The 16,935-nt window shown below is 38.0% G+C and overlaps 1 protein-coding gene and 1 pseudogene across 1 annotated transcript in view; both read right to left on the bottom strand.

The window, feature by feature from the left end:
• The window catches only part of RFX6 (regulatory factor X6), a 56,534-nt gene extending 41,326 nt beyond the window's left edge, over positions 1-15,208 (bottom strand). Inside the window, exons 1-4 of the mRNA XM_025860729.2 lie at positions 14,986-15,208; positions 14,512-14,668; positions 11,415-11,538; positions 9,431-9,492 (exon numbers count right to left, since the gene is read on the bottom strand). Of these exons, the coding sequence (XP_025716514.1) occupies positions 9,431-9,492; positions 11,415-11,538; positions 14,512-14,668; positions 14,986-15,208 (566 nt within the window). The remainder of the gene's footprint in view (positions 1-9,430; positions 9,493-11,414; positions 11,539-14,511; positions 14,669-14,985) is intronic.
• Positions 1,138-1,219, bottom strand: LOC112819496 (U4 spliceosomal RNA; annotated as a pseudogene).
• Positions 15,209-16,935: the final 1,727 nt, after the last annotated feature.

Genomic DNA, 16,935 nt, shown 5'->3' with positions numbered 1-16,935 from the left:
TAATGAGTCTAAGAGTCTGAAATAAGTACTAATATTTTCTTTTTTTTTAAGATTTTATTTATTTATTTGACAGAGAGACAGAGTGCACAAGTAGGTGGAGTGGCAGACAGAGGGAGAGGGAGAAGCAGGCTCTCACTGAGCAGGGAGCCCGACGCAGGACTTGATCCCAGGACCTGGGATTGTGACCTAAGCCAAAGGCAGACGCTTAATGGACTGAGCCACCCAGGTGCCCCAATATTAATATTTTCTTGATTAAATTTTGGAATAAAGATATCAGAGGGAATGTCTTTGTATTAGAAGAAATAAAGCAAGGGATGTTTGAGAACAAAGGGAATGATTACAATGGAAATATATTGTAATTTCATGTTCTCTGGCAAAGTTTTCCATTTATTCTATAGATGCTAGAGTTTAAATAATTATATTTTAGCCACTTGCTGAAGTAATATATGTTAAACATTGCTTTGAAAGTTGATCATTTTCTTTTATTAGAACTTTGATCGTCTTGTTTCTCATCTATAATCCTTTTTTCAATATGCAGATATTATACCATGGTGAGGTGGTTTGTCATGCAGATTTGAGAAGAAATTACATTGTCTGGTGGTGGACAAAAATCACAGCACCAGTCAAAAGGATGAGCAGAGTTCAACAAACATTAGAAGGCATACTACATCCTGACGACTATGCTAGATGTCAAAACAATGACAAAACAGACATGGAAAATCAGGTCAGGAAACGTGCCTCTGAATCACACCCTTGTTCATGGCATCCTGAGCCAGACCATTTGCCAGACATGCAACACTGACCACACTGACCAATACTAAGGCACATTTTACTTCCATTTTTTAAAATCACCTTATGGTCACTTTTTTAAGAAAACTGCAACATCCTTTAGGACTCAGTACTACTGACTAATATGAATTTGTAAATTTTTTTCATACTTATGACTTTAAGGAAAGGGTATTCTCATGACACAATTCATTTGTTCCTTATTTTTCTAAAATGACTGTATTACTTTGCCCCCCTCCTTTCCAATCATTAGGGAAAAACATCTTTAAAAAAACAGAAGTATGTAATGCTTCCAACTACATTCAGACTCAAGATTTTACATTTTACTGCCCCGCCCCCCGCCCCAACCCCAGCAAAAGAAAATCTTTTTAATTAACAATAATCGTGCCTCGGATAAACTTCATTGGCTACAATACTGCCACTGTGCAAAGCTAGAAAACCCTTTTAAAACAGTGTATTTTAAGGATTTTATTTATTTATTTTTGCGAGAGAGAGAGAGAGAGAGAGAGAGAGCGCGCGCACACGGGAGCCTAAGAACATGAGCAGGGGGGAGGAGCAGAGGGAGAAGCAGACTCCCCACTGAGCAGGGAGCTCACCATGGGACTCGATCCCAGCACCCTGGGACCATGACCTGAGCTGAAGGCAGACGCTTAACTGACTGAGCCACCCAGGCACCCTAAAATAGTGTATTTTATTCACAGGCCAAACGTAAATGACACTATCAACCCAGAAAGAACTGAGCACTCTTTGTTTCAACCGGCCATGTTGCCTCCATACTCAAGAAGCTATAATTTTATATCTTAATTTTGTTTGTAATTAGAAATTCTTAAGTGAAAATGTTTTGAATACGTTTGTGCTCAGCAGAAACACTCCCTCTTCTAGCTCAGCATGAATCATATGAAGCAAGCATTGATAACTAACAGGAACCTGGATTTTTCATATTTGATAATCCATGTATAAACAAAGACTCCTTCTAGAATGTAAACTCCCTATAACGGGAAATCAATAAATATTTGTTGAAAAATAAATAACATGAAAAAAGTTAGAAATAACAACGTGTCATAAAGAAAACTTTATAAACAGGAATTTTTCAATTAAGGCCACGCATCTAGTATCATATACTTAAATATATTAGCATAATTTTAAATTTGGTAGAGATTAAAGAATTTCTTGTCTAACATGATATAAGGAAATATACTAACTCCTTTAACCCTACCATGAGCACTGTATAAACTTACGTATTACTGTCACAATTACTTGCACTCCATAAATAACGTGTTTTCTCACCTCGGCACCCTTACTTGGTTGAGTTCTTCATTGGGAATGCCCTTCTTCCTTTCTGTCCTTGTTTCTTATGCTCAGGGCATAGCTTTAATGCATGAAGCTTGCCTGGTTTCTCAGACAAATCTAATCTCTCTGTCCTTTAAACTCCTCTCTTGGTCATTTATGCTATATAGCTTTATACCTCATACCACTGGTGTGTGTATACATGACTTAACCTCTCCCACTAAACTATAAGGTTTAGAGGAAAGGAACTGGATCTTTTCCTTCATTGATTTCCTCCGTAGAAATTACTGTAGAAAAATCCTCACTTATTGGATTAATTAGATAAATTAGAAATTTAGACACTTGTAAAACACAAATTCCCTTAAAGCCAACAGTTTCAATAACTGCCTCGTAGCACTATGCATTCCCAGGTCACCAGTAAAATATTGGGGTCGAACAAGAGTTTTATAGCTAAACACAATGTATACAAGGGGCATGAAATCAGTATATTTAAGTAGAAAGACTGTTGCCAGGAATATAAATTTTAATATTTTGTAATGACCATTGTAATGCTTTAGCACTTACATATCTAGTTTCTTCTGGAACCAATAAAATTAATAATCTTTCCCCTTTAACCTTTCTTTTAGTCTACGCGATACATGTTATCACTTGAGTGATGATTTAATGTCTTTGAGAACAGACAAGAGATAATAAATGAGCAGCTCTGTCTTCCTAACAGCTAAAGGTAAACCTCATAAAACCAGGGAGAGTAATTTCATGCAAAGTATACATGGATTTTTCATCTCAAGCCCAACATTTTACAACATTATTTTACTGTTAATATATTCCCCTAAAATAAATCTTGCTAGGAAATATTTGCCAGAAATATTCTAGTACAACAAAGACATATGGTTGGTGGATGTCAAATAAAAAATAAGGTCTGCATAAGTGTGAGCTAGCTAGTTATTTTCATTTATATACCACTACCCAATGCTGATTCTGTGGGTTACTCTGAATAAAGGTTCCCAAACGTTTCAGAGTTCTTTCTCTCTATATGATTCTTATCCATTTTTATTTTAAAATGATATGATAAGTGCTTAAAACTCCTGGGTATAACTAGCTAATTTCTCTCAGAAAATGTTTGCATAATAACAAGGATCTTTGTGATTATCTAACAAATTGTGTTCATTCATTAGTGTCAGTTATCCTCAGCCTTACATCAAATGACAGCTATCATTTATATTTAAGCACTAAAGAAGATTTGTTCATTAGTTTTTATGTCCACATTTTAAAGTGAACATGTTATAAAATATAAAAGATTTTTAACAGGACAAAGGAAATTATTGCTGCTCTTACTACTAAAATATTTACATTGTGTCTAACACTTTTCTTCACTTGCTGATAAACTTCTACTTGCCCCTATAGTTCTTCCTTTCTAGTTCAGTCCTTATATAGAATTCCTGAAACATATGTTTCCACTGAGCTAGTAGCCCTGATGTTGGTTTACACTGCACAAATGATCACTGATAAGGAAATGATGGGATTAAGCTGTTCAGGGACTTGTAATAACTTTACTATGATAAGAGCAGCTGCCGTATCAGTTTCATTAACCCACTAAATCACTACTAATAAATAAGATAATAGCTTTTGTCCATCATGTCTGAAACCCAAGATTCGACTGATCAAAGTCTACAAGAAATTAAAATGTAACTTCAAATCAAACAGTCTACCCTGTCTATGAAATCTACATGGTGGGTCTCCAACAGTGTTCTCCCTTATTCTTCTGAGCTATTCCGAGCAAGGGTGAGAAGCAGGTGCTTTTTCTTCACCACTCTATCCCCAGGGCCTCGTCAGCACCAGGACACTCAATAAAATGCTCATTAAATAAATGAATATTAACAGTGAAACTTTTTTGATAGCACGTACCCTATCCCCACTACTTGCACCTTAAAAACTCTTTAGCACCATGCTTTGTACGTTGATAAAAATATGAATGGATTGATTATTGATATAATCCATTCATAACTTGAAACAGGCAAAAATTACTTTTCGTTAGATACTCTTTTGTGCCTATCTTATTTTGTTTCACTGTTACTTTTTCAAAATCCAAATTTGAAAATACTGCGCAGAAAAAAAATCAGGTGTATATTTTGGCATCGGTAATAAATCAAAGGGAAGACAACAAAACCCTCAAAAGCCAAGTCAGTTTTTATCTTGGTATTGAGAATGTGCAGAGTCCGCCGCTGGGGCTTCTTGGCAGAGAGGGTATGGTGACAGTGAAGGAAGGGACAGAGAGTGAAGGAACAGAGAGCAGCGCTGTGTCCCTGTAAACTCACTGGCTTTGTCCCCAGGGCTCACTCAGGTTAGATGTTCTAGAGCCAGGCTTTCTGACCCTGGGTGTTAACCTTTAAAGACCTTTTTCCGGAACCATTGGCAGCAATGGCTTCTCATGTAGAACATGAGACTGGCCTGTGGAAACAAATTATTCAATTTTTAATTGTTTCTAATTTTGACAGTGCGTGATATCTGGTGATCTGTGATATCTACCTAGTGATTCTGTCCATCTGGATTTTTTGTTTGTTTTTAATGTATCTATTTTATATATTTTATCTCTTCCTTTTGGTTGAAGAAATTTTTGCCTCATTTTATTTAGTTACTTTTTCATCTTTCACTTTAATGAGGGAAAGAAGTAGCACCTGCACAAAGGTGGGTAGTGAGGACTAATCATTTTAATACCCAGTGATGTCAGAACTTAGAGAAACAAAACCTGAAAACAGACACAAAATTCACTCCTATATTTTAGATCCTACTAATCAATCTCTTCCTTACAAAGATCAGTGCTTCCCAACTATCAGATTTTATACAGGGAGTAAAATTTGAAGAGGTTCCATGAACCCTAAAGGCATCCAAGGACAGTTTTAGAAACAGTGGTGCTATCTTGTATCCAGAATACAGAAGAATCTTTTGAGTTAATCACGATCTAAAATAAATTCTGTCTGAAGGACTCAAATGAAATGACTGGACATACTCTAGCTATTCTATGACATTTGGGCAAAAACTGAGAACTTCTCTTTTTAAATAACCATCATTAAGCACTTATATAATATTAATATATTTTAATATATGATCCACAGAAGTCAAAATAAATTTAATATTAAGTTTATTTATATTTTTGAAATAATTCAATAAGTATTTAGTGACAGTATGTTTAAGGCACTAGAAAAACACCACTGCAATAAAATAAGTTTTGCAAAATTAATGGTAAAATTCGCAGAAATTACAAGTTTCTCTTTCTCCAAAATATTCTTACTTCTTCATTTATATTTCTGTGTTTCACCAATTGTTCATATTTCTATAGACATAAAAATATTTTTTATAAGATGTAAATGTTTGAAATATTAACTAGCCATTAGAAATGATCATAAGGATAATATACCAATATAGAGAAATGTTTAGGACAAAAATTAAAAGCAAAAAGCAAATGTGTTGTTGTGCCACACGTTTGCTTTTATATAAAACATAAATATCTCTAAATAAATATAAAATAGTTTAAAATGCCTTATGATTGAGGCTTCAGAAAACATTAGCTCTTTAGGAGTGCCTGGGTGGCTCAGTCAGTTAAGCTTCTGCCTTCGGCTCAGGTCAGGGTCCAGGATCCTGGGGTCCTGGGATCAAGCCCTGTATCAGGCTCCTTGCTCAGTGGGGAATTTGCTTCTTCCTCTCCTTATGCCCCCCGACTTGTGCTCTTTCTCTCTCTCTCTCTCCTTCAAATAAATACATAAAATCTTTAAGAAAAGCAAAATGTTTGCTCTTTGAAGAAGAATTTAATATATTAATAAGTTTTTAAAACAGATTAGGCAAAAAATGAAATTTATACCTCAAAAAATCAAACGTTCAATTAAATAACTATTTTGTTGATATGACTGGTATCAGAAAAAAAGTAGGATTTACTAGTTGATAAAGCACAAGCTTTAGAGTCAGATAAACTTTGATTTAAATGCCAACATTGTTATTTTACAGCATGCTTGTGGCTTTGGGCAAGTCAATAATCTTTGAACTGCAGCCTCCTCATTTGTAAAACACAGTAATTCCAGTCTTGCATTGTCTGTAAGGATTTGAGAGTTTGTGGTTGTGCATGTGCTTGTGTGTGTGTGTGTGTGTGTGTGTGTGTGTGTGCAGTGCTCAATAAATAACAACTTTTAATTGCATTGCTGATGTTTGGATGAACTGAGAGATTAATTTCATATTATTAAGGACAGTCAGGTTGAAAGCACATTCATTTCTCCATCCAGCACATTCATTTCTCCATCCATTCCTATACTTTAACTCGTTTAATTCTCACAACAAACCTGTGAGGCAGATACCGTGTACCCTCTTTACTGATGAAAAACCGAACAGTTCATCTGGGGTCACACAGCAACTCCATATGGGAGTAATGGGATTAAAGCTTAGAATTGTCCAACTCTGAACTTCATGCTCCTAACTCTAGGCAACTCTTAGAAATAAATAAAGATGGGGAAACTGTCTGGCTAAGAATAAGTACATCAAAATATTGCCAGTTGCAAGATACACAAACTCTAGATCTCGCCGTATCTTTCAACTTACTTGGTTTCCCTATGGAAAATATCTTTTTCCCCAGGATATCGAAATACCATGAATATAACAGGCAAATTATAAAAAGCAAATGGCATATCAGGAAGGTAGAAAAAAATTCAAATTATAAATGCTTCTTGGGCACATCTGTTCTTAGATATCAGACGCATTGCCTGAAGTTACCACATGTTGTTACATAAACCTAAACACTGGAGCCTCACAGTGTCACAATGGACAGGGTTAATGATTCATCCCTAATCCTAAAGGCTCCTTCTAGGATTAATTGACTTTCTCTGCAGCCTGCCTGCCTGCCCTCTTGCAGATCCTGTGAAGAGGATTTCTCTGCATTGCGTTGCCTTTTTTTCCTACTATCTACGTCAAACACCATCTGATCTTTCCTCCACCTACACAATTCAGTAGGAATCAAATTCAGAAGAAATCAGCCAGTTAAACTGACTCAACTTTGAAAAACAAGTCCTCACCTGGTTAGAAGGGAATTCAGTCGTTTTCAATCAGGCATTTCATTCCTCCTTCTCAGACCAGAGGTTATTAACATTAATAGGAATCAATTAAATAAATTTTAATTGATCATCGATTATGTAGCCGACAACAGAAAGGATATGAAAATGAATGAGACAAAGTCTCTATCCTCAAAATATTATCTTCTGGGGCGCCTGGGTGGCTCAGTTGGTTAAGTGTCTGCCTTCAGCTCGGGTCATGATCTCAGGGTGCTGGGATCGAGCCCCACATTAAGCTCCCTGCTCCACAGGAAGCCTGCTTCTCCCTCTCCCACTCCCCCTGCTTGTGTTCTCTCTCTCACTGTGTCTCTCTCTGTCAAATAAATAAATAAATAAAAACTTTAAAAAGTATATTAGCTTTTGAGGGGAAAAGTTAAGTTAATTTCATATTAAGATAGGTACCAATGAACTGCTGTGAGGGTATAAAGAAAGAGCCTACAAGAAGTCAAGAGGTAAGTAAAAATTCAAAAGAAGAGGGGGTTCATGAGGCATTTTTTTCAATGGATACGCTTTCAACCTACCTGTAGGGGAAAGGGCATTTTCCATGGAGGAAGACAGCATAAACAAACAAATGACATTTGAGGGTGAAGCAGAGGGTACTGGGCCCTAATTTGGTGGGAACACAGGCTACAAGCTGAGAAATGAGAAGCAGATGATAAGGTAGGTAAATGGTTTGCGACTAAATCATAATGGACCTTGAATGTCAAAGTGAGAAAATTCTGCCATGAGCTGCTAAAAATTTCTGAGCACGACAGACATAGGATTGAATGGAAACTTTAGAAGGTCGATTTGGAAGAGTCGTACTGACGGGACTGGAAAGACACAGTGAAGGCCAGATAATGAAAGTGAGAATGGAGAGAGACCAATTCAAGAGAATTCATAAAGTAAGATTTATTCTTTTTGGCAAGTGACTAAGGCTGAGCTATCCACCAGGGTGATTCCTAGTCACGTGTGAGTACTGACCACCTGAAACGTGACTAATCTGAATTGAGATGTGCGATCGGTATAAAATACACCCTGGAGCTCAAACACATAGCAGGGAAAAAAAAGAATGGAAAATATCTCAATAATTTCCATTTTGATTATTTGGTGAAATGACAACATTTTGGATATATTGGATTAAATAAAACATTAAAATCAAATAACATCTGTTCCTTTTTACTCTTTTAAGTGTGGCTACTAGAAATGTTTGAATTAAATATGTGGCTGCGTTATATTCCATTGGACAATGCTGAACTAGATGTTAGGGCAGAAGACGACACTGGATGAGCTAGCAAACAAATGGTAGAAGAGGGCAGAGGACTTAGCAGGTGCTGTGACAGAGAAACTAGGGGAGACACTTCACACACTGATCTATCTTCAGAGGGTCTGTCAGCAGGTTCACGTGCTAGACGGGTGCCAAGGAAGATGACTACTGGTAACAATGAGCCAAGGAGTTTCTGTCCAAGTAAAGACATGGGCTAGGACACAGGCATGTGAACAATGGTAAGGGAAGTGAGCGGAGCTACTCTTTCAAGGAACAGCAACGAGAACCAAAATAACAGAGCAACTGTGAGGAGTAGAGCAGGTTTGAGAGGATTTTATTTTTATCAACCTGAAATAGCCCTGAATAGGTTTGTAAGCAGAAGGAAAGAAAACACTGAAAACGCTGCGGACAGAGGCAATCATGGATGAATCAGAACCTGTGCCTAGGGTCCTACAGAGATTGCCACAAGAGAAGAGAAAAGCTGAAGCTATCAAGAGAGAGAACTTACTTTATGTTTCTATGTACGTGAGGAGATGACCAAAGCAGTCATTTGTGCAGGTCACTCATCTTAAAGGCAAGGGAAGAGGGTATTAAGAAATCATCACCTGGGAAAGAAACCCAGAGGAAGAACCTGAATCGTACTTCACCTCCTGGCTTTGACCTTGCCCTTGGAAGTGTTGTGGGCTCCATCTGACCCCTTACTTAGCCATAGACATGCCCCTTTCGTGACACTGCTGCCTTCGTTAGTGGCTTGAAGATTATGACAATGATTCATTTAAATTATTTTATCGGAACAAATAACATATTATGATTTTTCAGTATAAGTTTTGCTTTTTAAACGTTATTCTAAAATCCACTTTTTTTCTTCTTAGTTCTTACAGATGGTAAAAATCTGCTTCGTCAAGAAGAGAATACCTGCTTCCACTCACTGATAATGACAATCCTTATTTTACACGCGTCAGTCCTCATGTACAGTGTATCATATGTACAGATCTGATATATGCTCATCAGTGGGTCTTACTTTGAATGGCCTCTTGTCCCAAGTCGCCGAGTTGTCAAGAGGGGAAATTTCTGGCGAATTGTCTAAAAGGAAAGTCAATTACTTTAGTTTTTAGGAAGTGTGTGGTTCTATTGCAAGCAACTTGTAACCAATTAATTGGAGAAAGTAAATGTTAAACTTTGAGTAAATATTTAGTCTGGAAGAAGTAACATCATACATGTACCATACTGATAAGCAATAATACATCAGCAGAGGCAGGAAGATACTTTTTTGATGAGCTGATCCTATTGCTCTTGTCTCAATTTCCAAAGCGGATCATACCAGTATCTGCTTTAGCTTAATGTGACTACGAAAGCAATTATTACCTTACTTACATACTTAAAGGAAAAATTTGAGTATCTTTATAATAATTTTATCCAGAGATTTGCCACAATTAAATCTCCATCTCCAACCCTGAGAGAACACAGGAAACTTTTTCTACCTTACCAGATCTCCACAGCAGTGTTTTAAAGTTTCTCTTTTCTATGTTCTTTTCTCTAAAATTTGCTAAAAATTAGCATTAGTGATTAAAGAATGAAATCTTTTCTACATGAAATAGGAAACTGTATGATCTCCTAAGGGCTCCATGGCAAACTTCGTGTATATGTGCATTTCTTGGGGACTGGTTCTACAGTTTTAATCAGATTCTCAAGGTGCTCCATGACTCCCCAAACAGTTAAGATGACTGCCATAGGTGGACTCATTAAATAGCAACACTAAAGGGGACATTAGAAATTGCCTTACACAACTGCCTCATTTTAGGGAGTGAGTGAACTGAGTTTTAAAAAAGGTGAAGTGCTTTCAGAAGATCTCACAACAAATTAGTCACTGTCTAGGCCAGAACCTAAATCATGAGATTACCATGCAGCATATCACACTGACTCCCGTAAGCAGATAGGTTTTCAAAATTAATTTATAAATTATTTTATTTTCAAAAACTGAGAAGCCAGACTATAGTATTCATTATTTTCTGGACAATGAGTCCCTCTACAGGTTAGAATTTGGATTTCAGTTTACATGCAATGCAGTGTTTGAGACTTAAGTTTCCTCTAGTTTTTCTTTTTTTTTTAATCCACGCAGAACGTGCCCTCTTTAATACCCATCACCAGGCTAACCCATCCCCCCACCCCTCTCCCCTCTAGAACCCTCAGTTTGTTTTTCAGAGTCCATCGTCTCTCATGGTTCATCTCCCCCTCTGATTTCCCCCCCTTCATTCTTCCCCTCCTGCTATAGTTTTTCTACGCAATCCTAGGTTCTTAAGACGGCAGAGCATGAAACGAGAATCTCAAAGAACAAGGCTTTCCCAAGAGATTGATATTGCTTCCCGATTCTCAAAATAAGATCAACGTATGTAAATATAGTAATGCCAATTCTATAGATTCCCATCCTAACCATACAGGTTGGGCAGAAAGGAATGTTTTTAAATGAGCAATATTTAATCAATCCTCTCACAACATCTTGGAGTTTGGGGTGTAAACATACCCAGAGTGAAATGGAGAATCAAGGGAACTATTTATGAAAGAAAGTAAAAATCTGTTAAAAACCCATATACTTGGACTAGCTAGACAATAACCACAATCACCAATTGCATCAACAAGATAATTTGTCACTTCCACTTAATTTTGCTTCTCAATACAGGCCATACCATACTCTTCAACATATTACTCTTTGAAGGAAAATGTATGTCACTGCTCAAAGGGAGCTTCCTTTAATGTCACATGAACTCTTCTGATAGCCAGGGTTCTAATATTCAAAATATAAAGTAGTTCAAGGTAAAACGTATAGTAGGTAAAATCAAGACAAAACATATAGTAGTTCCAAATATACCCGTAAGAATTTCATTTATGCTTGTGAAACAAGTTTCTGAATAGTCTGTAAGAAAACTTGCTCAGATGAATGTGTTTCCACACCGTCTACCTGACATGAATCGAATTGTAAAGTAGTGTAGCCAATATGTGTCATTTACCTTTCCAAAGGTGGCTGCACAGGCTGGCTCCAATTTCTCTTTCCTGCAGAAATCTAAGTAGTGTGCATAAAGGATACACCGTGGTAAACAGACTCCTTCACATACGATGTAATTCTCTTCAAGCCTAAAAAAAAAGGCAAAAAATTGGGTCAAACCTTTTCTTTATTTCTCCTTTCCTTTCCCCTTTACATTGGTCTAATGATAGCTCTGAACACAAACTCTGTATAAGTGAGTTCATGGGCAGACATGAGTAGACTTGCTCTATTCTGGATATTATTAAAAGTCAAATCACAAGAACTAATGTTAGAAGAGCAACAGGCCCAATGCACCCCTGTTAGTGCAGTTAAAATACCATGGTGAACATAATACCACTCCTGCCTGGTCTATATCCCAAAGAGCAAGGTCTTACTTCTATGGAAATCCTCACTGTTCATTACAGTTTGTCCCGTGAGATAAAACGGGAATGGTGAAATTGAAGATGATGTTTTTTTAAAGGATATTCTCAACCCTGAAGGGCTGCCTGGTTTTAGGCCCGCAAACGTTTACAATCTCTAACTTTCATTCACAAACTAGTTCTGAACGCTAAATGGTTAGGGGAGCATGATGATGCATTTATTTGCAAAATACCTAAGAGTAAACTCACTTCGCTTAAGTCTGAAATGGTACTGATCTATTTCTCCTCCTACGCCTTGTGCTGTGATCAGTACTGCAACTACCTAAACCATACCATACACTTGAAACACAATGTATGTCTTTAGACACATTTCCAAATATGACATATATAAATTCAACTTTGTTATAAATACAATTATGTAAATTTTGAAAATTTAGACATAATTCTATTTAACTTGAATGTCTACAATCTCAAACACGATTACCATAAATGTGATAATATATATTTAAGTATTACAAATATCTGAACCAAGAACTCAGAACTTGTAGATTGTATTCCCAGTTTTTCTAACAATTCAGTAGGTGATTTTGACTAAAATTTATGTATACTAAAATTATAATTATTCCTATATAGGAACAATGCAATATAGAGTATGCATTCAGATTAAAATTGAGTGCAACTATCCAAGATCTCTGATTTAACATATTCCCAAGACACAGGAGATAAAAGCTAAAAGAGATGTTCATCAGATGTAAAGCATCAGATGTCCATTTTTCTATGAAGAAAGAAAAGAAAGAACCAAAACCCAGTAAGATTTGCATCCATAAACCAAACACCTAGTTGACAGCTGAAAACTGGAATTACTCAGTCAGATTTTTCACTTTAATTTTCAGCTCTAATTTTTAACATCCCTAATAATCTACACAACCTTAAGGGAAAATTCTCAAAATACAAATAACTCACGTCATTTTTTTTAAAGATTTTATTTATTTATTTGACAGAGAGAGACAGCAAGAGAGGAAACACAAGCAGGGGGAGCGGGAGGGGGAGAGGGAGAAGCAGGCTTCCCGCGGGGCGGGGAGCCCAATGCGGGGCGGGGAGCCCAATGCGGAACTCGATCCCAGGACTCTGGGATCATGACCTGAGCTGAAGCCAGAGGCTTAACGACTGAGCCACCCAGGTGCCCCTAATTTTTAAAAAAATATACGTAAGACTCTTTTTTAGGAAAGGGTGTGGAAAATTCAAACAAAAATGACAGCATTTTATAGCTTCAAAAAATATGAAAATCACTAAGAAAACATTCAACTATTTAAAAATTGTATTTTAATGGCATGCATAAAATGTCAACTGTTCACCTGCTGTTTTGATGTTGTTGTAGGCATTGTCATTATCATCAAAATACTGAATAATTCCAGCCATGAGTACCATGTTAATTTGGGGTATGACATTTTTTTCCTTTAATTATAATGCAATCATATTTACAAAATAAAAAAAAAAAACAAGTTTGTTTCCACTCACTTGATTTGAACTGAAAAACTGGAAGTGATCATTCAACAGCTCTCCATAACATATCTTTAATCAACACTTCTGCCCCAATTATCCTAATAAAGTAGTTTTCCCTAAATATTCCAGATAATTAACTCAAATATTTACTGCTCCAGTGTATTTTTAACCAGTAAGTGTGACATCAACTTCCATAGTTAAGCCATAACCTTAGAATATTTGATTTATATTTCAAATATTTGAAAAGGTTTAAGTATATAATTACAAAAATTTAGGATATGCAAATTGTAACTCAAATAACTGAAAATAAAATTTACTAGGTTTTTCCGGTAGTTGTTTTTAGATATTATTTTTTCTATTGTATTTTTCTAAGGTTTAGATCATACTTTACATATAAACATCTTATACAACTAATCAGTAAATAGACCTTTTTAATTATTTGCTTGTTATTTGTAATTTGGGAGAAAATTTATACCCCTATTTCTTCATAGTATGTAGTTTTTACTTTAGATCCCTCTTCCTTTTAGATAATATTACAAAATGCTCTCTCTGTGTAGAAAGCCTACTGATAAACTCTTGGTTTTGAAAGGTTTTCCTCAAAATCCAATTCATGATATTTCACTATAATAAATCATATATGACAGGTGCTATAAAAATAGTTGAACACTTATTTAAGATAACAGTAATATTTTAACTGATTTTTCTATGTCTTCTCTTTCAAACATATTTCACCTAATGACCAATAGACAATTGTTAATTTGCCCTCATATGGATAAAGACAATATTAAGATACTTCCTCCTTATAAGTTGTTTTAAAGAATCATGTTTTATAAACACAAAACTACCACATAACAAATATATAATAAGGACCAAATTGATTTTATGTTAAGAAAGCAAGTCATAAAAACATTTGTCATTGCTGGCATGTGACAAAATTATAGTTTGGGTTAATAATGAACAAAATGATGGGGTTTTGCATTGCAGATCATTTTTTATCAATACCAGAATATGTCTCCATACCAAATATTCACTGAAAAAAAAAAGGATAAATTTCTTATTGGTATTTTAAACTTCTCCCAAAAAGTTTGAGGGAGAAGCAAATTGAGAAAAGCAGATTCTGAATATACTTTTTTTTTTTTTTGAACATACTGACTTTTAAGACTCAACAGGTGCTGAAAAGTACCCCCGTGCGAGTCTTACCATTGCAGGGTGAGCTGAGTCTGCTTCTTTTTATCCTTCATCATCTGCGTGATGGTTTTTTTCTGAGAGAGGTGTAGATCGGCTGCTTTGGTTTTGCTGTCGTGACTCTCTCCATCCTCTTCTTCAGAGGAAAAGTTACCATTGCTTAAATGCATTTCTGATGGCAAGTTGAAAGAAGGATAAAGAAAATCAGAATGTAAAATCAATTAAGTAGTCTCTAAAAGTACCCTGGCGTCAAACGCGGTGGTCTAAGGGCGGGGGGGGGGGGGGGGGGGGCGGTGAGAGGGTAACTATGTAAAATCCCTTAGAGTTCATTTCTAGTTGACAAATATTTTCCTGGGGAAAATACAAAGATCTGGACTGAACATTCTACATACATGTTATGTTTGCAATGTGTTTACTTTTATTATTGGATGCCCTTCTTAGAATTCATGCGCTCCCCAGTCACATCCCCCTCGAGGGCAGAGCACTCACCTGATTTAACTCCCACCGGCAGCTCCGGGTCTTCCCCTCTCTCCGCGCTGCCCAGCGCGCCCACGGGCTGCGCTTCAGCCTCCAGGTACACCCTTTCTTCGGGGTAAATGAGCAAGCCCTTGCCCAAGAGCTGCACACAGCACTCCTCCTGGGCCTCAGGGGAAACTTGGGGCGAAGGCTGCGCCTGCAGGAAGGCGTCTTCCAGCACCGGGACCTTGGCCATCCTCCTGGCCGCGGGAGACGTGGGCACCCGCCGCTCGGCCCGCGCCCCGCGGAGCCCGGAGCCCAGAGCCCGGGGCGGGGCGGGGCGGGGCGGGGCTGGGGACCTGCGGCCGCAGGGGCGGGGGCGGAGGCCGCAGGCTCCCCGGCCCCCGGGCGTCGCGGAGAAGGAAGGCAGTGCCCAGGTACAGCTCAGACCTGGGAACGGGGTGGGCCGAGGCAGGACTGCCTTTCTCCACCTGTCTGAGGTCCCGGCAGATGCTCAACTAAGAACTAACTTCCCCACCTGCGCCCGTCTCGCCGGGAGTCCCGTTCCCATCTTACCCCTTCTTTCCTCCCTTTCTTACATCTTGCGCAGGACCGGAGGACACTTTTCACACCCAAAGCTCCCAGAAAGATCTGAGAAAACCCCACTCTCTTGTCCGAGGGAAGAGTGGCTGCAACTATCCCCATCCCTAATCTCTTCAAACACAAACGACGCCCTGGCCGGGCACCCTTGATTCTGCGAAGAGGGGCAGAGGAGGACCCTAGAGCACCGCTCAGTCTTTGCACCCCTGAACCTGGTTGGTTTTTTTCTCGGATTAATCTTAGGGGTTGGTGAAGGCTCTTCTCAGAGACTTGGGGACAGACGCCATCGCATCACCCGCGTGTCCAGACTGCCCTGCTTGCAGGTGCACAAGGGCTCAGAATCCCAGGCCTCGCCTCTTTTGAGGATTCATTTGCTCCCTGCAGTATTTTGTGACTTCAAGCATCCCTGACAACTCCTCATCTATTATAGCCAGGGGTAGTACAATGGACGTTTGTTGAGATGAAGAATGAAATGGCCATATTTCATTTCCAATCCAAAATGACAAGAGAGTCATGCAGGGTGCAAAAAATGGTAACTTGTGCTCTTTTTAAGAAGGAAAAATCAGTTGAGAGGTGGGGTGTGTGTTGCCTGACTGCCACATAATCTTTCAATTCCTTCCATCTTCTGTTCTTTTGACAAATATGTCCTGTGCTTACTGTATGCCTAGGGCTCCCCCAAAAAAGCAAGGAATATGCTTTGGTTCATCTTGCCTCACCACAACCAACAACCTGCCATCCTCTTGTGGAGCATTAGAAAGAGAAATCGCCCCCGAACTTGAATTTAATATTAATCTACATTACATCAAAATTTTACTTAGGAAAAACAAAATGGGACTCACAGTGGTGGATGGCTGAAGGGTGAATTATTGAGAGGGGTAATATAATCTAAGAGCATTATCCTGCTTAAGCAGCTGAGATTATGGATGTATTGGAACCTTTCCCTGTTTTTAGCACCACTTGTCGGGAAAGGCATCACTTTGCTGTCAAAGGTTTTCTTCCTACCTGGTACTTCCAGCAGCCAGGTCCAGGCTGGGGCCACCCACCCATCCATACAACCAAAGGTTGGAGGCTATTACCCACCCCTCCCCCAGGGAGAACTTTGTCTGTCAGTCTCCTCCACCCAGTTCCCCAAAAGCCCCAGAACTTTCTCAGTCCATGGAGCTTAGCTCTTCAAGTTTAGAATGTTTCCCCTTTATAGAGATACCCTCAGACTCATTCTGTAAAAGTTCTAGTGATTAATTATGTGTACACAAAAAGATTCTACTACTTATATCACATAAACAGAAAAAACGTATTCAGGAATATTATTGGGAATTCTTTTTGAATTTTTAAAAATGCTGACCACTTGCTATCCAGGCTAATTGTGTGTGTGTGTGTATGTGT

The sequence above is a fragment of the Callorhinus ursinus genome, unplaced genomic scaffold (assembly GCF_003265705.2).
Source record: "Callorhinus ursinus isolate GAN/ISIS: 27379988/994484 unplaced genomic scaffold, GSC_fseal_2.0 scaffold6, whole genome shotgun sequence".
In the NCBI taxonomy this organism is placed as follows: Eukaryota; Metazoa; Chordata; class Mammalia; order Carnivora; family Otariidae; genus Callorhinus; species Callorhinus ursinus.
Note: the sequence above shows the minus strand (reverse complement) of the source record. Positions and strands in the feature narration are given on the sequence as shown.